The sequence below is a fragment of the Panthera onca genome, chromosome C1 (assembly GCF_046562875.1).
Source record: "Panthera onca isolate mPanOnc1 chromosome C1, mPanOnc1 haplotype 2, whole genome shotgun sequence".
NCBI lineage: Eukaryota > Metazoa > Chordata > Mammalia > Carnivora > Felidae > Panthera > Panthera onca.
This window is the reverse complement of record NC_138346.1, coordinates 30198810-30218148: the sequence shown is the minus strand read 5'-3', so window position 1 is coordinate 30218148 and position 19339 is coordinate 30198810. Positions and strand designations below refer to the sequence as shown.

General features: G+C 37.1%; 1 protein-coding gene across 4 annotated transcripts in view; it reads right to left on the bottom strand.

The window, feature by feature from the left end:
• Positions 1–12599: 12599 nt before the first annotated feature.
• Positions 12600–19339, bottom strand: part of NDUFS1 (NADH:ubiquinone oxidoreductase core subunit S1) — a 30868-nt gene continuing 24128 nt past the window's right edge. For all 4 annotated transcript variants that reach the window (XM_060623169.3, XM_060623170.3, XM_060623172.3 and 1 more), the window contains 4 exons: positions 17951–18126; positions 17265–17399; positions 17091–17163; positions 12600–15263 (listed from right to left, as the gene is read on the bottom strand). In XM_060623169.3, the coding sequence (XP_060479152.1) occupies positions 15172–15263; positions 17091–17163; positions 17265–17399; positions 17951–18126 (476 nt within the window). In that variant the 3' untranslated portion in view covers positions 12600–15171. The remainder of the gene's footprint in view (positions 15264–17090; positions 17164–17264; positions 17400–17950; positions 18127–19339) is intronic.

Here is a 19339-nt window from a genome sequence, read left to right as displayed (position 1 = left end):
ACTGGTGATGACTACTACTGGGCATGTAATAAATCATGATTCAAAATAGGGGATATTGCTTTTAGTAGCTAAACCTCAGGGAGTAATCCAGGTATCCAAAATTTATATACTTATTTTCTGTCTGGAAGTTACTTCTAAAGACAAGTTTTCCCCATTCTTATTACTTTCAACTGACTAGAAATAAAATTTTTGATATAAAGCATTATGTGGAAAAAGCCATAAGGCTTTCTACTCTAGTCCTAAACTATAGATGGGTTGCACTAAATCACAGACTTCTAAACACACATTTTTAAAAAAGTAATCTCTACACCCAATGTGGGGCTCAACTCACAATCCCAATATCAAGAGTTGGATGCTCTACCAAACTGAGCCAGCTAGGCATCCCTAAGTATACATTTTCATTCTTTCTTTTTAAAGGATGAAATAACAACTAACACTTACTAAGCACTACTCTTGCTTAGTGCTTTATATATATTATTTAGTTAACTCTACGAGGCAGGTGTAATTATCCTTGTCATTTCCATTTCAATAGGTAATAGTAATAGAAATGACATAGCTGATAAGTGGTCAAGCCAGGATTCAAATCTGGGCAATTAACTGATTCCAGAACTTTCTTTCTTAACACACAAATCAGCGTGTACATTGAAAAAAAAATTTTTTTAACATTTATTCATTTTTTGAGAGACAGAGAGAGACAGAGTGCGTGCAGGGGAGGAGCAAGAGAGAGGGAGACACAAAATCTGAAGCAGGCTCCAGGCTTAGCTGTCAGCACAGAGCCTGACGCAGGGCTCAAACTCACGAGCCATGAGATCATTAGCTGAGCTAAGTCGGAGCTTAACCAACTGAGCCAACCAGGTACCCCACAAATTAGTGTGTACATTATCACATAGTGCTGCCACCCAGTAAATAGTGTTGGATATAATGACTGCCCCAAAAAGAGTGAGCAGAAATTTTAGAAACAGCTTCAATGCTGCAAACGCTTAGTAAATCAAAGTCTTGTTGAGTACACACGCAATAACTAGAACTTAAGTTCATCATTGAGTTCGTTGTCTATTTGATAGCATGACTCAGAAAATATAGGTCCCAGCACAGTTATTCAGAATAAAGTAGAACTTCATACTAGTACCTGTTTTGCATTGGCAATTACTTTCCCATAACTGAGGAGGACTGCTGTCGAGTTGGGTATTTGTTGATTTATTTGTTATGATTTATTCAAACATTTATTTGAATGCTTGTGTCCCTTCAAAAATTTTATGTTGAAATCCTAATGCCCAGTGTAATGATTTTAGGAGGTGGGACCTTTGGGAGGCGCTTCAGTCATGAGGATGGGGCTTTCATGGATGGGATAAGTGCTTTTATGAAAGAGACCTCAGGAGCCCTGTGCTCCCTTCTACCTTGTGAGGCACCATAGGAGGTGGCAGTCTGCAACCTGGAAAGGGCCTTCACCAGAACCTAACCATGCTGGCACCCTGATGGTGGACTTCCAGGCCCTGGAACTGTGAAAAATAAATTTGTTCATGAGCTACCCAGTCCGTGGTATTTTTTTATAGCAACCCCAACAGACTAAAACAATATTATTTTTCCAGTTCTTGGGAAAATCCTGAAACTCTTGAGTATAAAAATTTTGGCTGCTTAGTGATAAATTCTTTAAAAATATTCTAATCTGGGGCACCTGGGTGGCTTAGTTGGTTAAGTGTCTCAGGTCACGAGCTCACGGTTCATGAGTTGGAACCCGTGTTGGGCTCTGTGCTGACAGCTCAGAGCCTGGAACCTGCTTCAGATTCTGTGTCTCCCCTCTCTCTCTGCCACTCCCCCCCCTTGCATTCTGTCTCTCTCTCTCTCAAAAATAAGTAAATGTTAAAAATTTTATATATATATATATATATATATATATATATATATATATATATATATTCTATCTATCCCTAATTAGAAAGAATGTTTTTCATGTTTATTTCTACATTTGAGTACATACATGTGTCATTCATAGAAAGGTATAGTTTTCTATTCCAAAACACCTAAGTGTAAAATATTTTCATATTAGGAGTCTGGGTGGCTCAGTCAGTTAAGTATCCGACCCCGGATTTTAGCTCAGGTCATGATCGTACAATCATGAGGCTGAAATTGGGCTCTGCACTGGGCATGGAGGCCAAGATTCTCTTTCTCCCTCTGCCCTTCCCCTGTTCATACATGTGCTAAAAATAAATAAATAATATTTCCATGTTGAAGTTCGTAGATATTTCCTTAGTTTAAAAAATATATAAATCTAGGGGTGCCTAGCTGGCTCAGTCAATAGAGCAAGCAACTCTTGATCTCAGGGTCGTGAGTTTGAGCCCCAGTTGGGCATAGAGCTTACTTAAAAAAATGAAATAAATACACACACACACACACACACACACACACACACACAAGTTGGAAAAGGGGGAAAATGGATTCAATTTATATCCACATTTGTACAAATATTTGAAATATGGATACACTCAACAAGAAAGAACATTATTCAAGATAATTGAAAGTTTTAGAATAAAATAGAAGATGAAATTTATAAAAAGTGACTTATATAGTCCAGTAAAATACACATAATCTAAGATATAATTTGAAAGTTTTGTCAGCATATATATGACTACATATGACTAATTTCTACTAGATTGCTAATCACTTGGAAGTGATTCACAAATAGGGTTGTCTATCAATAAATTTAAAGAAATGGAAGATAGTATCCTGAAGGACCAATAAATTATACAGCATAAGGGTTACTAGTTAATAAATGGATTATTTTTCTACATTTTTCTATTTTCCAAATTTATAGAGAGGCAGTTACTCAACATTTGACAACCTAGATAACTTCAGACTCTGCTCTGGGTGATTTGCTTATTAGTTTACCCAAGACCAAAATTTAAGACCTTAAGCCATATTATGAACATAGTTCTCTTAAAGAAGACATAGATATTCATTATTTAGGGGAAAAACAAAGTGCTAAAAATTCTTTTCTTTTTTTTTTTTTTTTTAAAGGACATTTGTATTAGCTTTGGAAAATTGATGACCAGCATTGGAAACCAATGCTGTTTATTTCTTTAGGGTTAGGAACCCTAACCCTAGGTTCAGTCGGTTAAGCATCCAACTCTTAGTTTTGGTTCAGGTCATGATCTCACAACGAGCTCCATGTCAGGCTCTGCACTGACAACAGGAAGCCTACTTGAGATTCTCCCCCTTCCTCTCTCTCTGCTCCTACCCTGCTAGCTTGCTCTCTTCCTCAAAATAAATAAACTTAAAAAAAGAAAGAAAACTTTGTTCATTAATTTATTCATAAAATATTTATAGTAAGCCTACCTGCTAAAAGTATACTAAGACTTATACAGATGGTCACACACAATAAATGGTTGAGAAATTATTGTCTCTGCCCGAGTTTCTAATGCACATGTATGAGTGAAGCACATGTATGCATTTAGTGACCCAAAAGATACCAGATCTCAATTTCCTAATGGGCCCTATAGTTCTCTCCCCTGGTTCCTAGATGGGTATCCCTCCATTATAAGTGTTCTTAATGATACATATGAACAATGTATACATTCATATTTGTGTCTCTAAACCCATACGTGGGAGATAAAGTAAGTAGTACTTAATGTCCCCGTTTTACAGATTAAAAAAAAAAATCAAAGACCTTGTCATTTAATTCAATCACTGAACTACCAAGACCCAGGCCCCAGTCTAGGGCTCTTAGGCTTGCAATTTACTTGTGTGCACTCCTAATCAAATAACAGCAATGATAGGAGGAAAGGACCACTTAGATAATCGCTCCCTCAGATAAAGGACTAAGATGACTTTCTAGTACTTCTGCTAGTAAATTTTTATTTTACTTTCTATTTTATTTTTTAATAAGATTTATTTTATTTACTTATTTTTAAATTGTTTATTTTTGAGAGAGAGAGAGAGAGAGCAAGCAGGGGAGGAGCAGAGATAGGAAGACAGAGGATCCAAAGTGGGTGCTATGCTGATAGCAGGGAGCCCGATGTGGGGCTCTAACTCATGACAAGATCACTAACCTGAGCTGAAGTCAGATGCTCAACCAACTGAGCCACCCAGATGTCCTGCTAGTAAAAATTCAAATACCGTAAGAGGACAGCATGTTGCCTCTGATAAAAATGCTGCCTCCCCCAAACAAATGATACATTTGGAGGAGAAACTTTTCCTGTTCAAATAAAAGTGTGTTGCTCTTTGACCTCATAATGTCATTTCAAGGAATTTGTCCTTACTGATATACTTAGAAAATGGGGCACCTGGGTGGCTCAGTCAGTTGAGCATCTACCTCTTAATTTCAGCTCAGGTCATGATCCCAAGGTTGAGGGATCAAGCCTCACATCAGGTTCCATGCTGAGCATGGAGCCTGCTTGGGATTCTCTCTTTCTCTCCCTCTATCCCTCTCCTGTAGTCGTGCCCTCTCTCTCTCAAAAAAAAAAAAAAAAAAAAAAAAAGTAAATATTTATGTACTAGGGTATTCGTTACTGCATTATCTATATTAAAAAAAAATCTAAAGGAATCTAGAGAAAGGCCTAAATATCCCATCAACAGGGAAGAAGTATAGCATAGTGGTTAAGAATTGCCTAGATTCCAATCCCATCTGCACAATTTACTAGCTATGTGATCATGGACAAATTACCCCACTGTGCTTTTGGTTTACCAAAAGCTAATAATAGAATTTACTTCATTGGGCTATGATATTTAGAACAGTGCCTAACCCACAGTACGTGCTCAATACATTTTAGCTATCATTATGGATAGGAATTGGGATAAATTTTGGTAGAGGCACACAATGGAAGACTAAGTAACTAGTAAACTAGTAAAGAGAACCCTATATACTCTACTTAACCAGAAAGCAATCTCTGCCGACTTAGTCTCCCTCCAATGCCTAAGAAAAAAATTTAGCTAAACTTAAGTTGGCTAAACTTAGCACATATATACTGAAGAACAAAGAGTAAATTCTTTGAACTCTGGTGGAAAAAGCATTTGGGGGTTTTGGAGAAGGAAGGTGAGAAGCTTTGGAGAAACTGGAGTGTGAGGAGAGAAGAGGGTAGTCAACACTTTTGATGCATTAGCTTTGTGAGTGGGTTCAGGAGAGAAAAGCGACCAGGAAAAGAACTAGGGGCCTTATTAGAAATTGAGATTGGTATCTTTTTGGTCACTAATTGCATCCATGTGCTTTACCGCATCAGAAACTCTTAGCAGAGACAATAATTTCTCAACTGTTTATTGTGTGTAATCGTGCTGAGTCAGAGAGTGAGTCAATGCAGCTCTCTGGGAGGGAGGTACTCACATGGGAAAAGGAATGACCTCTTCTGGGCAGATAGGCCAGTTTAGGAAAATTCCTTGCCCATGCCCTAATCATTGTATCTTGGTGCCCGGGAAAAATTACCTATTATTCCCAAGAATGAGCAGTTGAGTTGTTCTACTCAACCTTGAGGATCAGGCATAATAACTCAAGTTAACATCAGATGTTCACATATACAGAGCACGTTGGGTACTGCCCAGGGAATAAAATTGAATAGGCACAGTTCTTGCCTAGTAACCTTAATTGTCAAGCTATTAAGGATATTAGCAGGTGACTGTTAAAAGCACAGAAGCTCCTAATAATCTCTTTAGTAGTTCACCTGGCAGAAAAGTTTCCTACCCCTCTTAGGGTGTTTTTCATTTTCCTTGTTAAAATTGCTTTTCTTGGGGCACCTCTGTGCTGACAGCTTAAAGCCTGGAGCCTGCTTCAGATCCTCTGTCTCCCTCTCTCTGCCCCTCCCCTGCTTGCACTCTGTCTCTCTCTCTCTCAAAAATAAATAAACATTAAAAAAATTTTAATTGCTTTTCTTGCACAGGAACTTAATGAACTAAACCATAAAACATGAATGGAAGAACTAATTCTCATCAAAAAGTTCACAGTAGAATAAGATGTGGATTCTTAAGACTCAAATATATTATTGAAAATGATTACGTATCTCTTTTCTGGCCATCAATAGGTTTATACAGGGCACCGCATGTTCCTAAAACCATTCCCTTACAAGATATTTGTCCTAATATTCCAGTTTCAGATGAGGGTTTTACCAAAGGGCAATACATTTTCTATACCGAGTCACAGTGAAGGAAAGATGCAGAGTACAGGGGAGGACAATGATAAATTGGAACTGGTAGAAAATGCATCTCAAGTATAAGTGGGAACGACATGAGAGGGAAATAATAGGTAAGAACACTTGAGGCAAACCACTAGAGATAGAGTGAAAGGAATATGGAACACATCTCATCTCCTATGGAACAAAAGGTTTAAAGGGAGATGGACACACACATTGGCTGGTAAAGTGGATAAAGGAGAGGGCATAGGTCACAAGAGTGAGGACACACACAGGAGTTACTGAGGAATAACCCCAATTTCCCAAGGGAATGCTGCTGCCCAGGGATACACTACCCTTCCTTATCATTCCCTCCGGGTTTGCAGGTACAAAACAAGCCCCAACCCATCAAGAGGTGTGGCTGTTTAGTTCCTGCTTCTAAGTAAATAATACATTTCCACTTCATGCTTTATGGGAATTGTAGTTTGAGATTTGGGGAGCTAAAGGAAGGCATATGTTATCTTATTACTTAACTTTACCCACATAATGTTGCCCTTCAGATAGAGACCAGGTTGCTTCCAGTCTTTTTTTTTTTTTTTTTAATGTTTATTTTTGAAAGACAGAGAGAGTACGAGTGGAAGAGGGGTAGAGAGGGAGACACAGAATCCAAAGCAGGCTCCAGGCTCTGAGCTGTCAGCACAGAACCCGACTGGGGGCTCGAACCCATGAACCATGAGATCATGACCTGAGCCAAGTCAGACACTTAACCAACTGAGCCACCCAGGCGCCCCAGGTTGCTTCCAGTCTTAAAAAAAGAAACGAAACAGGCAAAAAATGTGTGGCCCTTATTCTTCTTGACAGGGGAAAAGGAGATTAATGAAATTTAGTCATGCTTTACTGCTCCTTTTAGATTTCCAACATTATCCCAGGCCTTTCCAGCAGCAAAGTAGATGCTTCTATTCTAGAACAATGGGGTGAGGTCACCCTATCCCTAGGAATACGAGGAAAATCCCAAAATCTTGGAAGAGTTTAAAGATCTCAGTATGCTCAGTTCCTGTCCTAGTTTGCCTTTGTGATTACAAAACTTTCTTTTTTGGGGGTGTCTGGGTGGCTCAGTCAGTTAAGCATTTAACTGTGGCTCAGATCATGATCTCATGGCTCCTGGGTTCAAGCCCTGTGTCGGGCTCTGTGCTGACAGCTCAGAGCCTGGATGCTGCTTCAGATTCTGCCGCCCTCTTTCTCTGCCCTCCCTGTCTCATGCTCTGTCTCTCTCAAAAATTATAAATAAACATTAAAAAAAAAATTAAAAACCCAACTTTCTTTTTTTAATTCAGAAAAAAATTAATATACAGTAGACTGTTGGCAGGGAGGTTACTTATCCTGCTGAATAATGTAGTAAATCCTTTAAATGGAAATGGAATGGAAGTCCCTAGAAAACTACAGTTCGGGGTCCACTGTGGTGCTCAAACTGTGATACTAAATATGTCACCTGAGGAACACTACTTCGTTTGGACCTAGTACTTACCAATCTATAGCACCCCAGCCTGGACAATCTGCAAGCAACCTAACAAAGACTCATTTCCTCCTATAAATAACCTTAAGCCCACAAAGAACATTTCAGTTACATATGCCAAGGATCCTGAGCTATATTTAAAAGCTTAAAGAATTTGAGCCAAAGGGAAGGGCCTCAATGCTATCTAGTATATAACAAGACACTTACCAACTCTGTAATGGATACAAAAGTACTAGAGTTGTGTATGTAGTAAGTAATTAGAAAATAGTTATGGATTAATTGATATATTATAGAAACTTCATTTTATAGTTGTTAATGGTCTCTGGCTTTCCTTCTCTCTCTCTCTATTTCCCTCTTCACTGCTGTGGTACAGACTCAGGACCTATGGCAGGAACTAATTGTCCCTCAATATTCACCCTTGTGGCAGTTTTAATTCTTTGACACTCCTCCCATGGGATGTATGTTTCCTCCTCCTGAATCTGGGTGCACTCTAAGACTGTGGACAGTGGAAGTGATGCTATAGAACTTCCAAGGGTAAGTCATAAAAAACCTTGCGGCTTCCTCATTGGTCTCCAGGAATGCTCTTGCTCTTGGAGCCCTGAACACTCTACGATTATCCTGAGACTGTCATGCTAAATAGGCCACAAGAGATGCTCTTGAAGACAATCCCATCTGAAACTGTCCTTCTAGCATTCCAGCCCAGGAGCCAAACTTGTGAGTGAAGACACTATCTGGGAACGGAGTCTTCCCGCCACAGGTGCTCCAGCCCCAAGCTGTTTCAGTCATCTTGTAGAATTCCATTCATCCAGCTGAGGATCCAGCCTTATGGAACACAGATCGATCACCCCATCTCTACTGTGCCCTTTCTGTACTTTGCACTCATGGAGTCATCTCATAAGCATAGTAAGATAGTTGTTGTTTTATATAATTAAGTTTTAGGGTAGTTTGTTACACAGCAAAAAATAACTAGAACACCATCTCTTAGAATCTTTGTTTTAGGGCACCTGGATGGCTCAGTTGGTTAAGTGTCTGACACTTGATTTGGGCTCAGGTCATGATCTCATGGTTTGTGGGACTGAGCCCCACATTGGGCTCCATGCTGACAGCATGGGGCCTGCTTAGGATTCTCTCTCTCTGCCCCTCTCCTGATCCTGCTTGCTCTCTCTCTCTCTCTCTCAAAACTAACTAAATTGGAATCTGTTTTAGTTAGGTAGATGGCTTTAGTTGGGTATATTTCCCAGCCTCCTCTCTTGCAGATGAATGTGGCTATTAAGTCTTACCTATAATATATGAGTGGAAATGATGCAATTTCTACGTCAAGTCAATAAAATGTTAAAAGGCAGGGTGCCTGGGTGACTCAGTCGGTTGAGTAGCCAACTCTCGATTTAGCTCAGATCATGATCCCAGGGTTGTGGGATCCAGCCCCACATCAGGCTCCACGCTGAGCGTGGGGTCTGCCTGAGACTTTCTCTCTTTCTTCCCTTCTTTCCAATTTACGCACTCTCTCTCTAAAAAATAAAGTAATAAAATAAAATAAAATAAAACTCCACTTCCTCTCTCTCATCCATCCATGTCTTGCTGGCTGAAACAGTGATAATTGGAGCAGCTATCTAGGATACATAGATATTCCGGATGGCTATCATAGACTGGATTCCCCACGTAGCAGACTCTGAGAAGAGTTTAGTGTACAGAATATTTATTTAATTTTTTTTAACGTTTATTTATTATTGAGAGACAGAGAGACACAGAGCATGAGCAGGGGAGGGGTAGAGAGAGGAGGAGACACAGAATTCAAAGCAGGTTCCAGGCTCTCAGCTGTCAGCACAGAGCCCAACACGGGGCTCAAACCCACAAACTGTGAGATCGTGACCTGAGCCGAAGTCTGTTGCCCAACCAACTGAGCCACCCAGGCACCCCAGTGTACAGAATATTTATTAAGGAGTTCCCTGAAGGTCAACACCTGTTAAGGAGGGAAAGAAAACAGGAATGGGCAGAGGGAAAGGCTGAGCTGTAGTGCAAGCCCAATGACAATCTCATCCAAACCCACAAAGAGCTCAGAAGCTAAGATATAAGAAAGCCCTTTAGAGTTGTCCTCCAGTGGATCTAGAAGGTCAGGCCTTTACACTCCCACATGGGTCAGTCATTGTATGTGAGTCATCCTACCATATGCTTTTGCTAGGTTATAATTACAGCATATTAGTGATCTATTATTACATAACAAAATAACCCAAAACTTAGTGGCTAAAAACAACAAACACTTAGTACCTCAGTTTCTGTGTGTCGGGAATCTGGAAGTCTATGGGTTATAGCCATCTCAACTGGGGGCCAAAGGATTCAGCTTACTCAAGTGGTTGCTGAATCCTTAGCTGATGACTGCTGGTTTCTTAGCACATGGTCCTTTTCATAGGCTGCCTATGTGTCCTCTCAACACGGTAGGTGGTGATCTGAGAGGGAGAGAATAAGAGAACACCCAAGATGAAAGCCAGTCTTTTAAAAACCTAATCTCAGCAGGGACATCCCTACTGATTACAAGTGAATCAGTAAATCCAGCCCACACTTAAGGAGAGGGGATTACATAAGGACATACGGGCATGAATCCCAACAGGCAGGGATGGTGGGGGTCATTTTCAAGGCTGCCTACCACACATAACATGCGCATAATTTTGTATCCTATTTTTAGTTGTCATCGACTTTGATGTTTTGTTTCACTACATATTCATTTAAAAAAAACCTTTTTTTTAATGTTTATTTTTGAGAGATACACTGCGAGCAGGGTAGGGACAGAGAGAGGGGAGACACAGAATTCAAAGCAGGCTCCAGGCTCTGAGCTGTTAGCACAGAGCCCAACGTGGGGCTTGAACTCGTGAACCACAAGATCATGATCTGAGCTGCAGTTGATACTTAACTGACTGAGCTACCCAGGTGCTGCTACATATTCTTCATTTAAATAAGAGTGTTGGGGTACCTGGGTGGCTCAGTTTGTTAAGCACCCGACTTCGGCTCAGGTCATGATCACACAGCTTGTGGGTTTGAGCCCCATGTCAGGTTCTGTGCTGACAGCTCAGAGCCTGGAGCCTGCTTCAGATTCTGTGTTTCTCTTTCTCTCTGCCCCTCCCTCACTTGCACTCTTGTCTCTCAAAAAATGAATGTTAAAAAAAAAATAGTAAAAAAACCAGCTGTTTCTAATTAAAAAACCTGCCTCTAATTTGTCCTTAATTCTCTATTTCCACAATTACAAAATGCATATGTAATACTAGATTTCTTTCTATAGTCCTTTCCAGATCCAAAATTATATGCTTCTAAATAAATGTTATTCATCTTGTGATCTCTTTACATACCAATTCAAATTAAATATTATAAACTAATGACTAGTCGTAAACCACACATTTGCCATGTTTTTCAATACCGACATATGCTTTGTAGTGTAAGTTATTTTTGAAATATTAAGATGTCAAAGATCTTGAATATCAGTCATAGGTAAATCAATCTTCAAAGTTTTTCAATGGTAAAATTCACAAATACTTTAAGCAAAAGGTATTTGTTTCCAAGATCCTTGTTCTCTTAAAATCTAGACCTGAGATCTAGTCATAGTGTTCTCATTAACATGGTCTCTTAGGCTAAATTAAACAAAATAAAGTACTATGCAATTAAGATATTTTAAAATATTCGTTATTAAAAAATTATTAGGGAGTTACTAGCGATCTTCATCATTATTAAAAGGTGGCCATTTTTGTCTCTCTATATTTTTTTCCAATAGATCTTTATCAGATTTTTTCCCACTCGTTTCCAAAAGTTGAGTCAATCACTAACAAGGTCTAGGCATGCTAAGACACGACTAGCCTCACCAAATGTCCTAAAAAAATAGCCTGTAATATTAATGTGTATCATAATTTCTATTTGAACCCTCATTTTCACAGCCATACAAGACCTTTGCTACCAACAGATTTGTAGTATTACCAGGGACATCTTAACAGTAGTCATGACATGTTAACATTAAAAAAAAACAAACAAAAAAAAAACCACCTCTTAGCACTGCTTTCTTTTCTCATGTGTTGAATAGTGGCAGTGCAATTGGTTAGAATAACAATAAGGCTGAGTTTATATTAGCTAGAAGTTTATGTTGGCAAAAGGATCCACTCGCCTCCTTTGTGCACATCAATAGCTCTGACCCTCTATTACCTATCTATCTTACTACCCTTACTTTACTAGCAAGTATTTTCCCCCTCTTCTGATAGCATTGTTTTTATGGTTTTGCTCTTAGAAGTAATCTAAGGGTTAGAACGCAACACTCAGTAAATCTTTCTACTTGACTGGTAAAAGTTCTATCAAAATAAGCAGAGTTCTACATAATAAATTTCACAACCTTGGTGGACGGTCTGTAGTAGCAGTGTTTTGTTGATTAGGTTGACCTTGGATAAGTCAATTTAATTCCTTGGAGCCTTAGGAAAGGAATGCATTTCTTTAGAAAAATGTAAGCTGGAGGTTATATTAGGCATGACTTTCATAATCAATAGTTTGAGTTTTTCACTTGATTCATTTAGAATGGAACTTTTAATTTTAGGATAAAGAACTTCCATGGGGGTGCCTGGCTGGCTCAGTCAGTAGAGTGACTCCTGAACTCTTGTGAGTTCAAGCCCCATGTTGGGCAGGGCACAGAGTTTAAAAAAAAAAAAGAAGGTTCACTGCAACCTCCTGAAACTGAGCAAAATTTTGAGTACACGTTTTCCTCTAATAATGGTCTTCAGTTATTGAGCACATTGAACATTTACTGTGTGTCAGGAAGAAAGCTAAGTTTCCTAGGTTTTCTGACCTACTCCTCAAAACAACTCTTTGAGGTCAGAAGTAAATACAATTATTCGATTTTTATCCCCGTTTTACAAACGAACAATATTAAAATTTTTCTAAATACCTTTCCAAAGTTGAACTAGATCTGTCAGACCTGGCAAGAAGTGGTGTTTAAACAACTCAGCAACAAACAATAATGATTGTATATTGAGTATTATTAAGAAGGCATAATACTTTTTATTAACGTATTTGTTATAATACAATTCACAATAAATTTGGGGAGCATTCTGTATGGAGCTTAGGCATTAAGATTCTTCTTGTACGTGTACTCAATTTTCATACTGTCCAAAAGGTTTACATTTGAGGCAACATGGGACAATAAAAATATCTCGAATTTAAACTCCCTTACCTTTAGTCTGTAACTCTGTAGCTTTAGGCAAGTTACTTCATATTTCCTGGGTCTCAAACCTATTAGTTGCAGGTTTTTTTGTGAAATTAGACATAACGTACTTCAAGCTTTAGCGATACATATTTAGAAGGTCCTCTTTTTTTTTTTTTTAATTTTTTTTTTTTTAACGTTTATTTATTTTTGAGACAGAGAGAGACAGAGCATGAACAGGGGAGGGGCAGAGAAAGAGGGAGACACAGAATCAGAAGCAGGCTCCAGGCTCTGAGCCATCAGCCCAGAGCCCAACGTGGGGCTCGAACTCACGGACCACGAGATCGTGACCTGAGCTGAAGTCGGACGCCCAACCGACTGAGCCACCCAGGCGCCCCTAGAAGGTCCTCTTTAAATGATATTACTTTTCCCATTGCTTCTTAGCTTCCCTTTTGGCTAAGATCAAGTGTAAATGAGTATCATTCTTCCTGGATATTTTCAGACTGGTTTCTTCACCCAAAGGGACTTGGCCCTGAGCCTTTGTAGACCTTCTCACTGCTGACCCTTTCATTACTTAGAATCATAATTCCATCAGCCAGGTTAGTCTCACCTATATATATTTCTTTTCTATCTGGGAGCTCTTCTTCAGAAAGTCTTTTTTTTCCCTAGCAACCACCCTTAATGTTTATGTCCGCAATAACCTTACTATTAAGCATTACACGATTAATAGGCACTCATCAGACAGACTTGCATGTTTACTTTATGTAAAAACAAGCCAATTTTACAGAGCACTACTTACCCCAGACAGAGTATTCTTTAAAGAATTACAAGTTCAACACGCACTGCCTAGATGGCAGCCCAAGGATTCTGGACCAATTTGGTTATATGTCACCTCTTCTCCACTTGAACACAATGTTCCCTCACCAACAAGCCTATGAAATCTACTAACATTCACTGAAAAGTACTGTGTAAAATACAAAACAGCATATGCCACATATGCCCCCTCGAGGTCAGCTACAGTGCTAAGGGGACAGAAAGGTTGTGCTGAATTCAAAGGCTTTAAGCAAGAATTTGTATAATTTCAGGCAACTTAGAATTTTAAGTACTTTAAGCAAAATACATTTCTTAATGTTTTACTAAAGAAGATAAACAGTTCTGAAAAAGCTCCTACAAGGTGACACATTTTGTACAATTTTTAAAGATAAAGTATCGATGACATATTATTATTTTAAAAATCTTATTGTATCAAGAATATTGCATCCTATAATTGGGCTAAGTCTTTAGTGAAAATAGGAATAAGGATTATAAAACAAAAGGATTCTGACCACAGATTGTGAAAAAAATTTAATAAATTAGATTATCTCCTAGGTTAATTGTAAAATTTTTACTTACTTTTTAACAATGAAAATTATGAAAGCTGTCAGGTTTTCTTCTATTATTAGAATAATTTAGTTCATTTAAGACTACAGATGGTGTTAATATAATGAATATGGAACTTCAATAAAGACCTAAATTATATCTCTTCACTCCTTCACTCTAGTGGTGTATGTGTGTGTATAATCTCTTACACAAAGAAAAATGTCACATAAATCACCGTGACACAGAAACAGATTCAAGAGAAAACAGAAAAATGGACTATATATTAAGCTTCTCAATGCTAATTCTTAGAAGTAATAACCTATAGGATCTGTATTAATGGGAGGCAATTATGTGTAGCAGGAAAGAACAATGGGCTTTGGAGTCAGAACTAAGCTTGAGTCCTCGACTTTGCTGTGACATTGGGCAAGCTACCAAATACCCCTAGGCTTCAGTTTCCTCATCTGTAAAATGAGAGAACACTATCTCAGTGAGTTGTAGCAAGGACAAAACAAGACAATACACATAAAACCAGAGTGCTTAGCATACAGAAAAAGCTGAATAATCATGATCTACCATTATTATGATTAATTATAATTATTCAAATACATATCTGATGTAGGATTATATTATATATATATTTTCTATTTACCCAGCTTGACAGAATGCTTAGATCATTAGCACTAGAAAACAGTGGCTCCTAATGGAAGGACCATTTTACAAACATAAACGATCAATGAAAATAAACAAAAACTCCTATTTTAAGGATTTTCTTTATATGTGTCACAAAGATTACCAATGCTTTTATGTGAAAGAGCATCTGTAAATATGTTCATTAAACTATTTAACAATGTTTACATACAACACATAAATGTTTTTGAAACCTCAAAATTCACTAATAACCGCAATATCATTTTCAAATAAGCATGGTACAATCTTAAATATTACATCATTCAGATTATTTTTTAAACAGATAAACCTGTAGGAGATCACTCCAACATAATTGTCCATTAATTATTTGTAACAAAACAGGGTTCCTAGTAGATGTTTCAGCAAATGGATGGCTCCTCTACTGCTTGGGCACCTTCTGTGACAGCTTTGACACATTTGGCCATTGTCTGTGAGGCTCTGCTAATTGAGTCTGAAAGATATTTTAAAAAGTGCATTTTGATAATACAATTTTTAAAAGAGCACACAGTAAAACTTTCTTGTTGCACATATTTAGGAACAACAAAAAAAGACTATAAAACCCTATTGAACTATATGTAATGTGAGAGCAACAAATTCAGAAGTCCCTTATTAGCTAATAAATGTTTTTAACAATTACTCCTAGGAATGATTAAATACTTATATATAAACAGCCATGGAGTGTCTGCGTGGCTCAGTCAGTTAAGTGTCCAACTCTTGATTTTGGCTCAGGTCATAATTTCACAGGTTCATGGGATCCAGCCCCACCATGTCAGGTTCTGTGCTGCCAGCACAAATTGGTATTCATTCTTTCCCTCTCTCTTTCTACTTGTGCATGCTCTCTCTCTCTCAAAATAAGTAAACTTAAAATAATAATAATTATATACACTCATACAATGTGCTAGTATGCAACATTAAAAATATTGTAGAAAATTATTAAAGACAGGTAAAACATGTACAAAATACTATTATTGAAAAAAAGTTTATAAAATAGTATGTATACTAAAATCCACTGAATTGTACACTTTATGAGTGAATGTCATGGTATGTGGATGATATTTCAATAAAGCTGTCAACCCCCTCCCCCCCCATAAATGAATAATCATATCTTTTGTTTAAATAAATATATGTGTATATCCCTGGATGCCTGACAAAATGTTAAAAAAATAAATATAGTTATTTTTCTGGATAGTGGGATCATAGTAATTGTTTGCTCTTTGGGCTTAAGTATGTATTCTATAACAAACATAACTAAAAAACAATTAACAATAATCTTAGATACAAACTTAAAAAATTAAAAAATACACTATCTGCTTTGATAGAAAATTATTTAAAATCATTTTTAAATTACCTCATAACACAGATATTATATCAGGTGTTATTTTATACCAAATGGAAGATTTGCAGTAAATAAGTTTCAGTAAGTCTGCATTCCTTAAAAACATTCCTAACAATATACATCAGAAGCACTGGTTTTTTTTGTTTGTTTTATTTGTTTTTTTATTTTACTTTTGAGAGAGAGAGAGAGACAGCGTGAGCAGGGGCGGTGCAGAGACAGTGGGAGACACAGAATCTGAAGCAGGTTCCAGGCTCTGAGCTGTCAGTCCAGAGCCCGATGCGGGGCTCGAACTCACGAACCATGAGATCACGACCTGAGCCCAAGTCAGATGCTTAACCAACTAAGCCACCCTAGAAGCACTGTTTAACATGAGTCACATTCAATGTTTTGATATTTCTACTGTATTTCTCAGAAAAACCTTAGCAATTCTGGCTGTCACTTACAAAAATGCTTCCTAAATTAGTATACAATGATTTTATACACAACAGTAAAATTTTATATTGAAAACATGCTTACATTTCAAAAAAAAAAAAAAAGAGAGAGAGCGTAAAATCAGATGATACAAATTACATTACTTCTGATGTTTGAAAATTTTCAAAGATTAAATAAAAATATCAAATATTCTTAATAACAGGTTGGAATCTTTTTTTTTTTTTTTGGCATTTATTTATTTTTGAGAGAAACAGACGGAGAGATTGAGCGGGAGAGGGGCAGAGAAAGGGAGACAGAGGATATGAAGTAGGCTCCGCACTATGAGCACAGAGCCCAATATGGGGTTCGAGCTCATGAACCATAAGATCATGACCTAAGCCAAAATCAAGTCAGCTGCTTAACAAACTAAGCCACCCAGGCACCCGAAGACGTTGGAATCACGATGCTAAATTAGGTGATCTTCTACCTTCCCACCTTCTATATTTGGCAGTCATGCTGACAAATGCATACCTGTCATGTAGAAGTCTTTTATTGTTAGCTGAGGTGGAACAAGCGGATCAGCAAGAAGTTGCTGGTTCACTAGCTACAACAACAAGAACAAAAAAGCATGAGATCAATAATAGAATTGAAAACTAACACCAGAGGATACACTAGTATGAAAACTGCATACAGGCAAGTTTTTACCTTGGAGAGCTCATTTGCTTGCTGGAAATAATTGGCTCCTTCGACATCATCATATCGGACAAGATTAGGAGAGACTTCCTCCAATCTGTTCCTTACTTGATCCAGAGTATCATATGGAAGAGTCATACCTGCAATCTATACATATCAGGTCCCCAAAATTGACACAAAGCTTTAGTACTTAAAAATTCAAATCATACATAATTGCAACTATAGTGAAATAATGTTGTACCAATGAAAATTCTATTGGCGTTCATTAGCATGTATATTGTGGTTAAGTGGAGAACACAATGGTCAAAAATTTTAATTCATAAACAGCTATCAGTATGTAATTTCTCTTTAGAAATTAGACTGATTATGAAATAAATCATTAAAGAGATAATGGTATGCTAAATCTGAATGCTTTTGCTAACCTGATACTGATCATAAACAAAATCTACAGACAACTGTGTATAATTTTAAATCTCATGATGCCTTTTTTCTTTTTTACAATAAAAAGTTAAAAGCAGTATTTTTAGGCAAAAAATAAGCCAAAAATAAAAACACCAATATCAAGTTCCCATTTTCTGAACATATTTTTCCAACAGAGATTATTCAAATCATCTCTGCACTTCAGACTTGGATCCGCTTTGTCTTTGACAAGCTAACAAGTCAAACTTCCCATTAGCAACATCACTAAGAACAAATACCTCAGAGAGGGCTCTTATAATTTTCCAGTCTTCTCTTGCCAAGCCAGGAGGTGTCACTGCTACTCTTGTCTGCTGAGCTCGGCCTTCAGTATTGACATAAGTGGCTGACTTTTCTGTGTAAGCAGCGCCTGGGAGAATAACATCAGCTATTGGAGCTCCAACGTCTCCATGATGTCCTGTGAAAAGACGGAAAATACAAACCATATTTTAGCAAAAAATTGATTAGGTACCATACATGAACCCAGAAGATACCCTTTTGTAAATCCCATTAAGAATTTAAAGTGTTAAAAAACAAAAAATAATTACAAAATTGTTTACCAAATTACAATATACAAAACAATATAAAAATTTTTTGGAATAAAAAGCCCACATTTCAACTCCCTTCCCAAAGAAATTACTGATAAGCATTTGCTATGTATCTTCCCACATAATTTTTTGCAAATACAGAAATACACATAATACCGCACATATATGGGCAACTAGCTATATTATTTCTCTTGATAATTACAAACTAGAAATGCTCAGGTATATGTAAGTGAAATTTGGTAAAGTAGATGGAAATGGTGGAGGAACAAAAATGTAGGACAGGAATGACAGTGATAATACTAAAAACACAATAAACAGAAAACTATACAAAATAGCTTGCTGAAAAACTGAAATAGTATAATGGAAGTTTTAATAGTTTAACAAAACTGTAAGAAAAAAGAACTTGAGTTAAACGAAATATATAAAATATTTAGTCTCATTTTTGTACATACATAGAAAAATACATGAAGCACACATTTCAAAACCATCATCAATGATTATCTCTGGATAGGATTAGGAGATGGATGTAATTTATGTATGTTGCTTTAATTTTAACAAACAAATAATACAAAACATTATATAATGCTTTTTACGTGCCATTGGCAATAAAAAGCCTATTAATAAATTTATGGTGTTTGTGTAAAATGAAGTAGAGAGTTATGTAATACTTTTCCCTGTAAAATATCCAGGAACACTCTGGACTCCATCTATTCCAGGGAAACTTGATTACATTTATGAGTAAGAGTTCAAGAAAATGAGTCAAATACAAAGAAGCCAAAGGAGTACTGTCAAATATATTTCATTAAATGTTCTGTAACATAACACTCATGATTTTTTAAACTTTTTATACTGTTTATATAAAAGTGCTTTCCTCTAATTATATAATAATGGTAAACATTCTTTGAAAAGCAGAATTTTAGTGCTACATAATATTTCACTGTATAAATAAACCATAATTTAACCATTCCCGTTACTGAAGCATTTAGGCTTCTTTTAATTTTTTGTTATTAGATATCATCAGGTAGTAATTTTTTTTTAATTTTTTTAAATATTTGTTTATTTTTGAGAGAGAGAGAGAGAGAG